The 17,940-nt window shown below is 39.1% G+C and overlaps 1 protein-coding gene across 2 annotated transcripts in view; it reads left to right on the top strand.

Moving 5' to 3' along the window:
* fras1 (Fraser extracellular matrix complex subunit 1) overlaps positions 1-17,940 on the top strand; it is a 252,169-nt gene that overhangs the window by 88,288 nt on the left and 145,941 nt on the right. For both annotated transcript variants that reach the window (XM_056458293.1, XM_056458292.1), the window contains exons 11-14: positions 35-70; positions 173-320; positions 6,527-6,673; positions 11,232-11,366. In XM_056458293.1, the coding sequence (XP_056314268.1) occupies positions 35-70; positions 173-320; positions 6,527-6,673; positions 11,232-11,366 (466 nt within the window). The remainder of the gene's footprint in view (positions 1-34; positions 71-172; positions 321-6,526; positions 6,674-11,231; positions 11,367-17,940) is intronic.

Here is a 17,940-nt window from a genome sequence, read left to right as displayed (position 1 = left end):
CAATCAATCAGTCTGACTGTCTTTGTCCATTTAGGGGCAGAAAGCCATCAAGAGTTTTAGACGTCTCACTGTAAGTAAACATAAACATGGTTTTCAAGATCAATAGACTCTGTTAAATCAGATTTTTGTCTAAGATAAATTGTGTGTTTGTGTCTTTCGTCTCTGCTTTCAGAACCTAGAGATTGTCAGAGAAGGGTCGTGTCGTGAGTGCCAGTGTCAAGAGGGTCACATGACCTGCTACCAGCACTCCTGTCCCACCTGTCCACTGGGAACACTAACTATACCTCACCGGGAGCAGTGCTGTCCCGACTGCAATCCAGGTGAGAAGACCTGCATAGATGTTTGTGCCAGCAATGATGTAAAAAGATACCATATTTAGGCAAGGCAAGGCAAGTTTATTTATATAGCACATTTCTTACACAATGGTAATTCAATGTGCTTTACATAAACAGTAATAAAAAATAGGAATACAAGAAAATAAAAATGACACATAATCAAAAATGATTAAAAACAGATAAAAGCAGATTAAAATGTGTTACAACAGGTTATAAAAGAATGAAACAGAAAAGACATACTAGTGCATTCTGTCAGACGTAGCACAGTGCTCATTCAGTAAAGACACAGCTAAACAGATGTGTTTTCAGTCTTGATTTGAATGTGCCTTATGTTGGAGCACGTCTGACCCTTTCTGGAAGCTGATTCCAGCAGCAGGGGGTGTAGTAGGCGGATTCACCCTGCTTTAACTGAACTTGGAATTTCTTATTTACTTGATACCAATGATCTGAGTGATCTGTTAGGTTTGAATTTAGTGAGTATATCTGTAATGTATTGAGGTTCTAGGCCATGGTGATTTATAGACAAGTAATACTTTAAAATCTATTCTGAACGTAACTGGAAGCCAGTGTAAAGACCTGAGGACAGGTGTGATGTGCTCTGATTTTCTGGTTCTGGTCAGAATCCTGGCAGCAGTGTTCTGGATGAGCTGCAACTGACTGACTGTCTTTTTGGGAAGGCCAGTGAGGAGGCCGTTACAGTTATCCACCCTGCTGGTGATAAAAGCATGAACAAGTCTTCACTGGAAACAAAGCATCTCATTCTTGCAATGTTTTTGAGATGATAGTATGCTGATTTAGTTACTGCTTTGACATGACTACTGAAACTCAGATCTGACTCCAGAATCACACCAAGATTCTTGACCTTATTTTTTGATGTTTGACCCCTAGAGCCAAGGTACACATTCACCTTGGGAAACTTTAAAGGTATAGTTCATTCCAGAATATAAATTTACTCCCATTTACTCAACCTCAGTCAGTTCTAAAATGCTTTATGAGTTTCTTTGCTGAACAAAAATAATTGTTTTAAATAATTTTGGTAACAATTAGTCATTGACATCCATAGTTACCAAAATTTTAAATTAAATTTAATTTAATTTAATTTAATTTAATTTAATTTAATTTAATTTAATTTAATTTAATTTAATTTAATTTAATTTAATTTAATTTAATTTAATTTAATTTAATTTAATTATTAATAAAATAAAATAAAATGTTAGAAATGTCATTTATTAATATTCTGAAACTTTGATGATTTGAAGTGCTTCTTATATCCTCAATTGTAAGTCACTTTGGATATAAGCTTTTGCTAAATGATTAAATGTAAACATAAATGTAATGCCTGCCAGTTTTCAAAATTCTTCAAAATACTGAAGAATTGGTGAATTTTGGTGAATTTGCTCCAGTAAAATCTGTCACAATGAAATAATACTTAAAATTTCCACAAGGAAGACTAATTCATTTACATCAAAAGACATTAAGTTATTTAGCAGATGCTTTTGTAAAAGATGTAAAGGATTATTAAATTACTCTACCCCATTTTTAAATCGTTTAAAAAATGTATTTCCCTGAAAATCTTTCTTTATCAGCCTCTGAGGAACAATTCCTTCACCATAAAGACAAAACCCAGTTGATCTCAGTGGAAGAGAGCTGAGAGTTATAGTATTAGATTATGTTCTGGTTAGATAACACGGTTCTTTAGCTCTGCAGCACCCATGAGACTCAGATCTGCTGTATCTACTAAATTTCCCCAGCGACTTCAAGAGAGGCTCTGCAAAGAAACATATATCTTACTCTCTTTCTCTTAGAAAAGAAAAATTGTTTATGTTTACATTTTGCCTGCTTATATAGATAAACAGTTTGTTTATATGAAGCGACGAGGGAAATTGGGCATCTATAAGTGCGTGGGTTGACCGCTTGGCGTCTCTCTGTTTATGCTTATGAGATTATGATAATGTGGCCTCTAAATACAGCAGTCAAATAGTATATTGTCTCATAAGCTTTGGACAAGAATTAAAAACAAAACACAAGCACATACACACAGGTTTGTATGAATGGTGGGGACATTCCATTGGCATAAAGGTTTTTATACTGTTTTATACTGTACTGTATTTTCTATCACCCTACAACAACCCTTCTCCTATCCCTTACAGGAAAGCTTGTTAATATTTACTTTGTCAAAAAAAAAGAAAGAAAAAAAGCAAATTTTGTTTGATTTATAAGCCTTTTGATGTGGGCATGGGAAATGTCCTCATAAGTCACCTTTTCCTTGTAATATCTGTGTTATTCCCATACAACTTTGTTTCCTGATAAATGTGTGTCACAAACACACACACACACACACACACACACACACTAGGGCTGTGCAAAATGACAAAATATATTGTATGGACAAAATAAAAAGTCTATTGTTTCATATTATACTCTATCGTTTATTTTGTGATGTTGAAATATACCAATACATTGGTTATGGTAATATTTTTTCATTATTTAGATTTTTTATGCAAACTTACATTTTTTTTCGCAGAAATGTAAACTACAGCTTGGTGGAAAAGTGAATTATTATTGTAATCTGACATTTTATAGCAGTTTTTTTACGCCAGATGTGCAATCATTGGTTTTTGAAAATTGTTTTATATTTCATTACTATTTATTTTCTATTTCAACAATTAAACATTTCAGAATTAAACTTTTGCTAATTTTAAATAAAGTGAATTTATCACAAATGAATGACTTGATAATTCTTTAAATTGTAAAAAAAAAAGAAATAGTCATGTGATCAATATATATATATATATATATATATATATATATATATATATATATATATATATATATATATATATATATATATATATATATATATATATATATATATATATATATATATATATATATATATATATATATATATATATATACACACACTGTTAATTGATTGAATTTATAGAAAATGTACTATATTGTTGTACACTCGCTGGCCACTCTATTACGTACACCTTACTAGTACCAAATTGGACCCCCTTTTGCCTTCAGAACTGCCTTAATCCTTCATGGCATAGATTCAACAAGGTACTAGAAATATTCCTCAGAGATTTTGGTCCATATTGACATGTTAGCATCACACGGTTGCTGCAAATTTTGTCAGCTGCACATCCATGATGCGAATCTCGTTCCACCACATGCCAAAGGTGCTCTATTGGATTGAGCTCTGGTGACTGTGGAGGCCATTTGAGTACAGTGAACTCATTGCCATGTTCAACAAACCAGTCTAAGTGATTCACGCTTTGACATGGTGTGTTGTCCGGCTGGAAGTAGCCATCAGAAGATGGGTACACTGTGGTCATAAAGGGATAGACATGGTCAGCAACAATACTCAGGTAGGCTGTGGTGTTGACACAATGCTCAATTGGTACTAATGGGTCCAAAGTGTGCCAAGAAAATATCCCCCACACCATTACTCCGCCACCAGCAGCCTGAACCATTGATACAAGGCAGGATAGATCTATGCTTTCATGGTGTTGATGCCAAATTCTGACCCTACCATCCGAATGTCACAGCAGAAATGGAGACTCATCAGACCAGACAATGTTTTTCCAATCTTCTATTGTCCAATTTTGGTGAGGCTGTGCGAATTGTAGCCTCAGTTTCCTGTTCTTAGCTGAGAGGAGTGGCACCCGATGTAGTCCTCTGCTGCTGTAACCCATCCGCCTCAAGGTTACACATGTTGTGCATTCAGAGATGCTCTTCTGGATACCTCAGTTGTAGCGAGTGATTATTTGGGTTACTGTTGCCTTTACCATGTCTACATGCCTAAATGCATTGAGTTACTGCCATGTGATTGGCTGATTAGAAATTTGCGTTAACAAGCAATTGTACCTAATAAAGTGGCCGGTGAGTATATCGTTGTCATGATAATACATTTGTGTTATTATAGTTATTATTATCGTTATTACCCAGCCCTAACACACACACACAAACTGTTTTCCCTTCTATGTTTATAAAAAGCATTATTAATCACATATGGTAAGTAGGGTGTTGATATAGCGTGTGTTAGCTGGTTAATGTCCAGATTTGATCAATACGGCGAAGGCAGTGTGAATGCATTCACAGCCACTTCACCATTTGTTAACTTGACTGCCTGTTGTGCAGAACAGAAGGAGCGCAGCATCACTGTTTTATCAGATACTTTGTCGGAGGCGTAATGACTTGCAGTGCTACTGTGAGAAATGCTGCGATTCGGAAAGATTTACTAGCTAGCGACCGTGTTATAATACATTTGCACTCAAAACAAGTAGATTTTTCAAATCGATAGGAAGTCTCAAAGGTCAAAGCGGTAAAAAATGCTTACTTCGACTGGAAAACGGAGGGCAGGATAGTTTTTCACCAAGAGTTATCGATTCGCACACCAAAGTATTTAATTAAAAGTGATTTATGGGGGGATGTCAGGAAATAATAAAGACTTAGGGCTTTCATTTTCTTCTTCCAGATTTGAATCTAGGCTTGTGCTCGGGTCCAGAATTTGTGAATGACCATCAGATAGTCAACAGTGCACCTTTTTGTGTGCTACCCTGCCCTATTTCTAAGCCTCATGGATGGAGCCAAACACCTGCAGCCCAAAGTTCTGAGCAAGGGCTTTACCAGCTCATTAGAGACTGTGTAATTAATTCTTGTGCCAAGGAATGGTGCCAAAGAGGACTATAGTTAGAGGCGTGAGTTTCATTTGGACCATGTGGAGATGCTATGAGTGCCTTATTAGTATCAATGGCTTGGTGGGAGATTGAGTGGTTCATTTGCATGACTATGGATGACATTATAATCATGTCAAGCAAGCAGTGGTTTTGAAAAATTATAGAAAAAATAATGTTAACAGTAGGCATATATCAAAAGCAAAACAAATTAATGATATTTGTTATGTTACATAAGATCTGTTTAAAAAATTGAATCCTTCAAAGACATGTTCTTTTGAGAAAATATTTAGATTTTGTGTAAACTTTTTATCATTATTATTATTATCATTAGTGCTAAAAAAAGTTGTGCTGTTTATTGTTTTTTATACTAAACCTTGATACATTTTGTTCAAAATAAAATAAAATTAACTTAAAAATTATATAAAAATTATATAATAATAATCAATAATAATTATATAAAAATTGTATCCAGAGAGAGAAAATTAATCAAAAAAGTACCAAAGGTTTATATATATATATATATATATATATATATATATATATATATATATATATATATATATATATATATATATATATATATATATATATATATATATATATATATATATATATATATATATATATATATATATACACAGAGGGTGTCACGGTGGCACAGTGGGTAGCACAATCGCCTCACAGCAAGAAAGTCTCTGGTTCGAGTTTCGGCTGTGTCAGTTGGCATTTCTGTGTGAAGTTTGCATGTTCCCCCTGTGTTCATGTGGGTTTCCTCGGGGTGCTCTGGTTTCCCCCACAAGTCCAAAGGCATGCGCTAGGTGAATTGGGTAAGCTAAATTGTCCGTAGTGTATGTGTGTGAATGAGTGTGTATGGATGTTTCCCAGTGATGGGTTGCAGCCGGAAGGGCATCCGTTGCTTAAAACATATGCTGGATAAGTTGGCGGTTCATTCCGCTGTGGCGACCCCAGATTAATAAAGGGACTAAGCCAAAAAGAAAATGAATAATTGAATATAACGTAGAAATATTCAACAGCACAACTGTTTTATATATCATTTATTAAGAGTATTAATGTTAATGCTAATTTTGTTACGTAAATGTAACCATAAATCATTGTTTTAACACAATTTTAACACAAACTAAATTTGATAAACAAATTGTGACCCTTTTAACAGGTTTTTAGCTATTCAGTATTCTCTAATTGCTTAAAACCTTTTCTTAATTGGCAAAATTAATCAAAGCATTCACAATAAATAGTCCATCACTGATTTTAATAAGTGAATTCAGTCATTTTTGACATTTGATTTTTTGCAATGCTTTAGTAAAGCACAGATTTATTATCACAGCTGCGAGTCAGTTGATTCCTTCGCATTAGAGCAGAGCTGATGATAATGATTGGCGAAGTCTGTGAATGATGGTAATTAGTTGAAATGAGTGTTTGTAAACAGTTGCTTGATGTGTCCTCAGAGGAGTTTACAATGTGTGTGTGTGTGTGTGTCTGCAGAAGTAAAGTGCCACGAGGACTGTCTGACATGCGCTGGCACACCGGATCACTGTGCCAGCTGTCGAGACCCTTCTGCCCTGCTAATGAACGGACGCTGTCTGCAGGCCTGTCCTCAAGGCTTTTTCGCTCAGGGCAAGGTTTGTGCAGGTAAAGACACATTTTTCTTTTTGTATTTTGCAGGTGTACTCCTGAAACCCTTGCTCATTTTGGTTAATAAATTGTTGTTCAACTTGTGGTTTATGTAAGTGAAGATTAAGAGCTCACGCAGGAGAAATAGTCATTTTGAAAAAAAAACATCCTAAAAAATAAGTATTGTAATTCAAATCTACAGACCCAAATTAATACTGTAAAAGATAAAGTTTGACAAAGTGTATTTTTAATTTTTTCTTTCCATTGGGCTGAAAAAAGGTTTAATGTAAAGCCAAAAAGGCCAATTGAATTCAGTTCAATTAAATTAAATTCAGGTTTATTTGTATAGCACTTTTCACAATAATTGTCACTTCAAAGCAGCTTTACAAAATGTACACATTATTACGTTATAGTCAAAGTCAGAAAGTGTTGTTGAGTATACATTGGACAGTACAGCGATCAAGCATATACATAGTTAACCTGCATTTATATGTCCATTTGTACAATATACTGTAATACATTTTCAATTAAATACTTCACTCTCACTCTCTATTGTCAGCACTTTTGTCAACTGTGTTGTTTTAAAGTGCTTTATAAATAAAATTAAACTGAATGAAGTGATTGATCAAAGTCTCTAAACTGACAAATGCATGAAAATGTTTTTGCCTTTAGCACATTCATTCATGCAATCATTAATTCATTCATTCATTCGTTTTCTTTTCGGCTTAGTCCCTTTATTAATCTGGGGTCGCCACAGCGGAATCAACCACCAACTCATCCAGAATATGTTTTTTTACGCAGCGACCCATCTCTGGGAAACATCCATACACACTCATTCAGACACATACACTATGGACAATCTAGCCTAGCCAATTCACCTGTACCACATGTCTTTGGACTGTGTGGGAAACCGGAGCACCCGGAGGAAACCCACGCAAATGCGGGGAGAACATGCAAACTCCACCCAGAAACACCAACCTTCTTGCTTTGAGGTGACAGCACTCCCTACTGCGCCACCGCGTTGCCTTCATTCATTCAATCATTTATTTATTTATTTATTTATTTATTTATTTATTTATTTATTTATTTATTTATGTTAGTGTAGCCTCTAAATACAGAAGTCAGATTGCAAATGGTATCTTCTGTTACATTTTGAACTGAAACTCTTCAAAGTGAAAACTGTTTCCCTTCTATGTTTATCACATGAATTATAATTCAACTATTAGCAGTTTGCGTGTTGATAGTGCTAGCTGCTCACTGGCTAATGTCCAGATTTGATAAGTGTGTATGTTTACATAGCCACCAATAATTCGATTTTGTTACGATTAAGACAGTACTCTGATTAAGAGTATCAACCATGTAATCTACCATGTAAACAGCGATTTTTGAATAATCCGACTAAGGTCATAATCGAATTAAACAGAAATCGGATTAAGACATGTGGAGTATGCCGATTTTAGTCGCATTATTGAAGTGCAGTACAGACATATAAATGCCACAATCAAACTATTACCATCGTGGTGTTCCCTGGGCATCTCCTATTTCCTCTCATCCTATGTGGGATTGGATCGACCATCTGTTTCTGTAATATGTAGCAAACTTAATGATCACACTGCAAAGCCTCTGTCTATCATACAGTACTTATATGGAATCGTGAACTAACAGATTTGGACTTATCGATTGACTGGGACAGGGTGTGGTCTAACCTAATCTTAAGTTCTAACAACTTAGCTCATCGTCTTATCCATTTCAAAGTTATACATCGAGCATACATAACTCCTTATAAGAGGTTTAAAATGAAACTGCAGTCTAACTACAACTGTCATATCTGTAACACTGTAACCTCTGGTAATTTTCTTCATATGTTTTGAGAATGTCCAATTGTTGTCGACCTGTGGTCTCATGTAAATTCTGTTTTGTCCTTTTTACTACAAGTTGATTATGTGTCTAATCCGGGTTTACAGTATGTCTTCTCAATGATGATTCTACTTTCTGTATAAGGACACTAAAGAAGTGAATGTTGTTTGTTGGTTTTACAGCTGCAAAGAAGGCAATCATATAAAATTGTTTTTTTCCGCACATGTGTCCAAAAACATTTTGGATTCATAGCCTCCTTAAAATAGTGACTTATTAAAAACCTATTACCATCGTGTAGGATTTTCACAGAATTTTGCAACAGAATAGTCAATACACACACAGCTAAACACCGCAAAATGTGGAGTTTTTTTCTTCCAGCAGTTCATACTTGCATCAAATATCTCATTTGTCACAGGGGGCATGCGTGAAATGTTTCTGAATGAAAGTGAAAGTGCCAAACTGCAGTTAAAGTTGAAAATTAAAAATAAAAAACACCTGAAATTACATGAAACAGCAGAGGAATTGTGGATAGCATTCTGACGCATTGATGTTAATCGATAAATGTGCAATAACTTATAAAATGGGATCATGAAAGGAACATTCAAAAAGCAACTCATGTAAAAACCTTAATCATATTAGTGTCTTATTCAGATTAAGGCAAATAATTTGATTACTGATGTCCATGTAAACGTAGTCAGATTGTAATTGATTCACAGCCACATCACCATTTATGAATGAACAAATGCAATCTTCAGTATTCTTTTTTCTCTCAGAGCTTATTTTGTGCAGATATAAACAAACTTTTTATTTTATTTTTTAAAATGTATTTCGCGGTTGTACTTCTGCAGCCCACGCATGTTTTCTTGAATGAACTGCCATTCACTTTATCCTCCCCATTCCTTTTTTTTCCACCAGACACTTAATTTTTACACCATGGTATTTGAAATCCTCAAAACGCCCTGTGTTTGGGTTACTTCCTTAAATAGCTAATCCTATAGCTTTGTTGGCATATGTGTGAGTGTTTATTCTCGCTCTATATGTGGATGTGCATATACACGCATATGAGTCATGTTTGTCACAGCGATTTCAACAAGTCAAAACACAGACCGAATCCTACACTGGAATTTCCCCCCTTATATTTTAGATGGCTGCAGCATCATTGGATGAATTTCTTATAGTCAGTTACTTAGAGCAAGATACTGCAGATGGAATAGTGTTAAAAATAGGAATTGTGGTCCAAAATCTGAAAACCTGAACATTGCTTGAATACAGGATCTTGTTTAAATTAGTTTATTTTTGACATATTATCAAATGTCAAAATATTATGTTATCACTTTGACATAAATCAAAGTTTTTGGGGGATTCTCTTTTTATCTCTCCATAATGCAAACAGACAGAAAAAAAAAATACATTTGCACATTTATCTTAGTATAATTAGTCAAATTTCTTACAGTCACTTTTTTATGGCAAGATTCTGCAGATGAAATAGGGTTAAAAAGAATAAGATCTGTGGTTAAGGTTAAAAAGTAAGAAATATGCAAATGGTGAAATTAATAAAATAAAACAAATGGCTAATTTGCATACATTTCCAGCACAGAAATCTGATCATTGTATGAATTCAAGTTTTTTACATTAAAAGAGTCCGAGTTTTTTGGGGGAGTCTTTTTTTATCTCTCCATACTTTTAACAGACAGAAAAAAAAGAAAACGTTGGCAACAAACATTTGTTGTGGATTAAAAGGTTGTATACAATCAGGCAAATTATGTGTGAACAAACCTTCAGAATACAGATATAGCTAACTGTGAAGTTTGGTGTATTTAAGAGCTTCTGAAGAGGAGATTTATAGCTCAGTGCAGGGAAGAAAATAATTATGAGACAACGGCCTTTAAAATATGCACTGTAATTGAAATCTACACAATCAAATTGTTAAAGAGCAACAGAAAAGAGTATTTTAGAAGCTTTCTTTCCATTTAAAGCATTTTCACAAAGCCAAAATGCATTTGCACATTTATTTTAGCGTAGTTGGACAGATTTCTTATAGTCACTTTTTATGGCAAAATTCTGCAGATGAAAATAAGAAATATGGAAATGGTGAAATTAATAAACAAAACAAAAATAATTGGCTAATTTGCATACATTTCTAGCACAGAAATCTGAACATTGCATGAATTCAGGTTATTTTTTTACATTAAAAGAATCAGTTTTTTGGGAATCTTATTTTATCTCTCTATAATGCTAACAGACAGAACAAAAAGAACACATTGGCAACAAACATTTGTTGTAGGATAAAAGGTTGTATACAATCAGGCAATCATGTTTGAATAAACCTTTAGAATACAGCTAAAACTGTAAAATTTAGTGTATTTAAGTGCTTCTGAAGAGGAGATTTATAGCAGGAGAGAAAATCATTATAAGAAAATGGCCTTTAAAATATGCACTGTAATTGAAATCTACAGTACAGACACAAATTGATAAAGAGCAAGAAAAATGAGTATTTTAGAAGCTTTCTTTGCATTTAAAGCATTTGCAAAAAGCCACAAAAAAAAAAAAGCCAAAATTGACAGGTTGACATGTTTTTTTTTACCTGTAGTGTCTCGCCTTGAACTCTCTCACATGATTTCATGTTTTTGTGTTCTGCTTTTGCATATTATTTTAGTATTACAGTCACAAACTGTATCCTCCAACCCGTATCACCCTTGTGTTTCTGTTTTTCTGCCAGCCTGCCAGCCGTCATGTGCCACCTGTGAGAATGACTTTGAATGCACAGCATGCGGTGGGTCGTTTCTGCTCAGTGGCAGGCAGTGTGTGGCCACCTGTGAGAGAGGTCTGTTTCAGGCCCACACACACTGCCTCAGTAAGTCAACTGCTGTTTACACTTCATTCTCTTTTATTGTCTTGACTTTCTGTGATGCTGTTTACTTCTGCTGCCTTGTTGTTTACGTACCAGTGGTAAAGAAAGTGCATCTACAGTGTTGTGACAGCAGGTAGCTGAATAGAAAAGATGGCAGTAATGCTTTGACAACATGGTTTCAATGCTTTTGTGGAGCTACTATAAATAAATGTTGCTCCAAAATCTGTAATGTGTATTGTACAAATATAGAATATAGAATATTTTATATTTGTACAATACACATTACAGATTTTGGGGCAGTGTGTGTATACAGTATATAGTGTGTATGCAGTGCAACAAGTTTCAACATTATTAATGATAATAAATATTTATTGAGCACCAAACAAACATTTGATTAGAATTTCTGAAGGATCATGTGACACTTGAGGACTGAAGTAATTATAATTCAGTAAAGCATAAAAATTCATCTTTACCATCACAGGAAAAATGTTACTTTAAAATATGTGACCCTGAACCACAAAACCAGTCATATGTGTAAGTGATTGTATTGATGTATGGTTTGTTAGGATTGGACTATATGTGGCTGAGATGCAAATATTAAAAATCTGGAATCTGTGGGTTTATGAAAATGATAAACATTTAAAGTTAAACATTAAAATAGTGTTTTATAAAAATTTTAATTCTAATAATAATAGCTTTGAAATTGTGCACCAACCATATCACTAGCATTCACACCAGCAAAAGCGTTAAACACAAGTGATTTACATGATAAAGCAATGTAAAGATGTGATAGACTAATTTCTACTTTTGCCTGGGTCTGCAGCATGAACCTCCGCTGAGTGCAAATGCACACAAGTTGTACTTGTCATGGATTGGTCAGGCTCTCACGACCCCCACTCACGAAGATCACCATCACCTGACTTCTAATGAGCACACAGCTGCATCACATTCACGAGCACCAGATAAAAGCACAGCACTCCAGTCGCTCATTGTCCGGGCTCGTCTCGACGAAAGCGGACAACTGAGCGACCACTCAGCGTAGTCATCCTCAGCTAAAACAAACGATTTACTTACCTGTTCTCTTTGTATTCCTCCTAGTCTTCCTGGTCCTCCCGAATCGTCCTGTCTTCCAGTCCTTCCAAGTCTGTGTCATCCTCTGTCAGCTGTATCTGGTGTGTGCTGTCCATCCTCGTGTATTCCTGTTACCCAGCCACGGAGGAAAAGACCCCAACATCATTCCTGATCCTCCTGGCTATCCTTCATGTGCTCCTTGTTGTCATTTAATAAACACCCTAACGTTTCCTTACCTCTGTCTCCTGTCCGCTTCATAACAGAAGCCCGGACCCATAACGACGACAACATGAGCACCCCCGATCACCTTCAAGAGCTGGTGGACCAGTTGAAGCGGATTCTACAGCCACCAGCTCCACTTTCCAACGCACCACCAGCACCGAGCACTTCCGCCTCCACAGTTTCTTCTTCGGCCCTTCCTTCCAGTCCCATGGCCCGACCAGCGCCCTACTCAGGCAGAGCGGGGGAGTGCAATGGTTTTCTGTTACAATGTTCCCTCATATTCGAAATGCAACCTTCTCTATATCCCACAGATAAGTCGAAGATCGCCTACATCGTATCTCTACTCTCTGGACCTGCACTTAAATGGGCTGAGACGATCTGGAACCAAGCCGGGCCGGTCATGAATTCCATCACTACCTTCACGGAGTATTTCAAAGAGGTGTTTGGACGTTCTGATGGGGAAGTAGCCGCTGGAGAGCAGCTGTATCATCTAAAGCAAGGTACTCTATCTACACAGGAATATGCTCTCCGGTTTCGCACTCTAGCAGCTGCAAGTGGATGGAATGAGAGATCGTTGTTGACCACGTACCGGCTCGGCTTGGAACCCACTCTCCGAATCCAACTGGCCACATTAGATGATACAATGGGTCTGGAGAGATTCATCCAACATTCTCTCCGATGTTCCGATCGTCTCCGTTCCTATCAACAGGACACCATCACCCCCTCGTCTGCACTCCTCCAATCGCCTGAGTCAACAGCCTCTCCAGAACCAGAACCCATGATAATAGAGTCTGGAAGACTGACATCAGCGGAACGACAGAGGAGGCTGACCCGGGGTCTGTGTCTATACTGCGGTGTCAGTGGACACACCCGTATGGAGTGTCCCCTTCGTCCCATTCGGACTTCAGTGAGTGTATTCAGTACGAATATTGAACAATGTAAACCACTTACTACCACCGTACAAATAACTACTGCCTCTATTTCTCTCCTTGTCACAGCCCTCATCGACTCCGGGTCAGCAGGGAACTTCATCTCCCAATCCCTCTGTCGTCAACTCCACCTCCGTACTGAGGCGTCCTCGCATATATACCAGATACAACCGATAACCCAGTGCACTCGATCTTCGACCCGTATCCATCGACAATGCGAAGACATCCTTCTTCAAGTGGGGTTGTTACATCAAGAGAGGATTCAATTTCTGGTTCTGGAGGGTGCAAATATGGACATCATTCTAGGGCGCCCGTGGCTGGTGAAGCACGATCCCATCATCTCTTGGGGCACAGGAGAGATAAAGAAATGGGGATCTGGATGTACACCTGCCTGTTTTCCAAATCTCCCTCTTCAAGGTCGGAACCCCATTTCTTTGTTTGCAACATCGGTCGAGAGCCCTCCTGAGAAGCAGTCTATCCACATTCCTAAGGAGTACAGCTCCTTTCATGATGTCTTCTGCCCCAAGAGAGCTTCCCAGCTACCGCCGCATCGGCCATGGGACTGCGCGATCGACCTAGTTCCAGATGCCCAGTTGCCAAGAGGTAGGATCTACCCGCTCTCGCTTCCAGAGAATCAGGCAATGGAAGATTACATAAGGGAAGCTCTGAGTCAGGGGTACATACGTCACTCAAAATCACCAGCCGCCTCAAGCTTCTTCTTTGTGGCCAAGAAGGACGGAGGGCTGCGTCCATGCATCGACTACAGGGTCCTAAATAACGGTACAGTAAAATACCGATATCCCCTTCCTCTGGTACCAGCCGCTTTGGAACAGCTCCGAGAAGCTAAAGTCTTCACGAAATTGGACCTCCGCAGCGCGTATAATCTGATAAGAATACGTGAGGGGGACCAATGGAAGACAGCATTCGTGACCCCTACTGGCCACTATGAATATGAGGTCATGCCTTACGGTCTGGTCAACGCCCCCTCCGTATTCCAAAACTTCATTCATGAAGTCCTCCGGGAGTTTCTTCACCACTGTGTAATAGTGTACATAGATGACATCCTCATTTACTCCCGGAGTGAGGCCGAACATCGCCAACACGTTGCGGAGGTCCTACACACATTGAGAGAACATCACCTCTACCTCAAAGCGGAGAAATGCTCATTCCACCAGAAGTCGATTCATTTCTTGGGATACATCATTGACCAAACCGGTATACGTATGGATGGGAAGAAAATTGAGGCTGTTCTATCCTGGTCAGAACCCACTTCCATTAAGGAGCTCCAGAGGTTTCTTGGGTTTGCTAACTTTTATAGACGGTTTATCAAGGACTACAGCAGGATTACATCACCTCTCACTAATCTCCTCAAGGGTAAACCCAAAGGACTGGAGTGGACCAAAGAAGCAGCCGCAGCCTTCCGCCTTCTTAAGAAGGAGTTCACAAGGGCCCCACTCCTGACTCATCCTGACCCAAATCTTCCTTTCGTGGTGGAAGTGGACGCATCCACCACCGGCGTCGGGGCAGTATTATCTCAACATCATGATACACCGCCCCGACTGCATCCCTGTGCCTATTTCTCTCGGAAGTTGAGCCCGGCGGAGCAGAATTACAGCATAGGAGACAGGGAGCTTCTAGCAATCAAGCTAGCCTTGGAGGAGTGGCGTCACTGGTTGGAGGGAGCCAAACATCCGTTCCAGGTGATCACAGATCACAAAAACCTCCAATACATCAAAGAGGCCAAGAGACTATGTCCACGTCAAGCCAGATGGTCACTTTTCTTCTCACGTTTTGATTTCTCCATTTCCTATCGTCCAGGACCCAAGAATCTAAGAGCAGACGCTCTCTCTCGTTTACACGAGCATCACGATCATGAAGAACTCCCAACGAAGATTCTTCCCGAACACATCTCCATTTGTCCGATCACCTGGAACGCTCCTCCAGTCGTTGCCACTCCGGAAGCCCCTGCTCCGCCGGGATGCCCTCCTCATCGGCAGTTCATACCACCTGAACACCGGGTAGATCTGATCCACTCCTTACATACCTCGCTAGGCACTGGACATCCAGGGATCAACAATACTCTCTCGCTAGTATCCCAACGATTCTGGTGGCCAAACATGGCAAGGGATGTGAGGCAATATGTTCAGGGCTGTAAGGACTGTGCCCAATCCAAGAGCCCACGTCATCTACCCGCTGGAAAGCTCCATCCCTTGCCGATTCCGAACCGTCCCTGGTCACACCTAGGAGTGGACTTTATCACTGACCTCCCTTCGTCAGAAGGTAATACCTGTATTCTAGTCATAGTAGATAGATTCTCAAAGTTTGTCAAACTAATCCCTCTGAAAGGTCTTCCCACAGCCTTTGAAACTGCCGACAATATCTTTAATCAAGTCTTCAGGTCATTTGGTATTCCAGAAGATATTGTGTCGGACAGAGGTCCACAGTTCATCTCACGTCTATGGAAAGCCTTCTTCAAGCTCCTAGGTGTGGCCGTCAGCCTCTCTTCTGGATATCATCCCCAAACTAACGGGCAGACAGAGAGGAAGATTCAGGAGGTGGGACGGTTCCTGAGGACCTTCTGCAGTGGTCACCAGAACTCCTGGAGCCAGTATTTGGGCTGGGCAGAATATGCCCAAAATTCACTGCGGCAACCCTCCACCGGACTCACGCCATTCCAGTGCGTCCTGGGCTTCCAACCACCGCTCTTTCCCTGGGATGGCGAACCATCTGATGTCCCCGCAGTGGATCACTGGTTCCGGGAGAGCGAGAGAGTCTGGGACGAGGCTCATCAACATCTGCAGAGGGCAGTCCGTCGAAGCAAGGTAACCGCCGATAGGAGAAGGTCTGAAGAACCCAGATACACACCCGGACAAAAGGTGTGGCTATCCACCCGGGACATACGCATGCGACTGCCCTCTCGCAAGTTAAGTCCCCGATTTGTTGGTCCCTTCACCATCGTGGAACAGGTTAACCCCGTCACCTACAAACTACAATTACCCTCTCACTACCGTATTCACCCTACATTCCACGTATCACTCCTGAAACCCTATCACGATCCTGTTCTTCCCTCCACAGAGCCTGACCACGAAGAGGAACCCCCTCCTCCACTGCTCCTAGAAGAAGGAGCCGTCTACGCAGTGAAGGAGATCTTGCGTTCCCGACGTCGTGGTGGCCAGTTGGAGTACCTGGTGGACTGGGAAGGGTACGGCCCCGAAGAAAGGACATGGGTTCCCAGAGCTGATATTCTCGATCCTAGTCTCATGGTGGAGTTTCATGAGAGCCACCCTGAGTTCCCAGCGCCTAGAGGCAGAGGGAGACCACCACGGCGTCGGAGGTGTCGGCCCTCAGGAGCGGGCCCTGGGGAGGGGGGTACTGTCATGGATTGGTCAGGCTCTCACGACCCCCACTCACGAAGATCACCATCACCTGACTTCTAATGAGCACACAGCTGCATCACATTCACGAGCACCAGATAAAAGCACAGCACTCCAGTCGCTCATTGTCCGGGCTCGTCTCGACGAAAGCGGACAACTGAGCGACCACTCAGCGTAGTCATCCTCAGCTAAAACAAACGATTTACTTACCTGTTCTCTTTGTATTCCTCCTAGTCTTCCTGGTCCTCCCGAATCGTCCTGTCTTCCAGTCCTTCCAAGTCTGTGTCATCCTCTGTCAGCTGTATCTGGTGTGTGCTGTCCATCCTCGTGTATTCCTGTTACCCAGCCACGGAGGAAAAGACCCCAACATCATTCCTGATCCTCCTGGCTATCCTTCATGTGCTCCTTGTTGTCATTTAATAAACACCCTAACGTTTCCTTACCTCTGTCTCCTGTCCGCTTCATAACAGTACTCACCGTTGTACTTTTATTTGTAACAGCAGGGAGCAACTCAGAGTAACTGTCATGATGAAACAGTGGTATGGTAGTTGTAAATTAATTAATTTAGTTATATAAAATGAATAGGTTGTGGATAATATTGAAGGACACTCATGAAAATATTTGGTTTTACACAACTGTTTAAATTAGTAACTTATGTTCTGTTTTATATATCCTAACTGCGTACTTAATGCAAATATAAATATGTATACAATAAAATGACAATTAATGTACTTTAAAAGCATTGGAGAAACTGTGCACAAAAAATACAGTTGAAGTCAGAATTATTAAACCCCCTTTGAATTTTTTTTTCTTTTTTAAATATTTCCCAAATGATGTTTAACAGAGCAAGGAAATTTTCACAGTATGTCTGATAAAATTTTTTCTTCTGGAGAAAGTCTTATTTGTTTTGTTTCGGCTAGAATAAAAGCCAATTTTAATTTTTAAACACCATTTTAAAGTCAAAATAATTAGCCCCTTTAA

This window comes from Danio aesculapii, chromosome 5 (genome assembly GCF_903798145.1).
Source record: "Danio aesculapii chromosome 5, fDanAes4.1, whole genome shotgun sequence".
Classification (NCBI taxonomy): domain Eukaryota; kingdom Metazoa; phylum Chordata; class Actinopteri; order Cypriniformes; family Danionidae; genus Danio; species Danio aesculapii.
The sequence above is the reverse complement of the archived record's forward strand: the minus strand, read 5'-3'. Positions and strand labels throughout refer to the sequence as shown.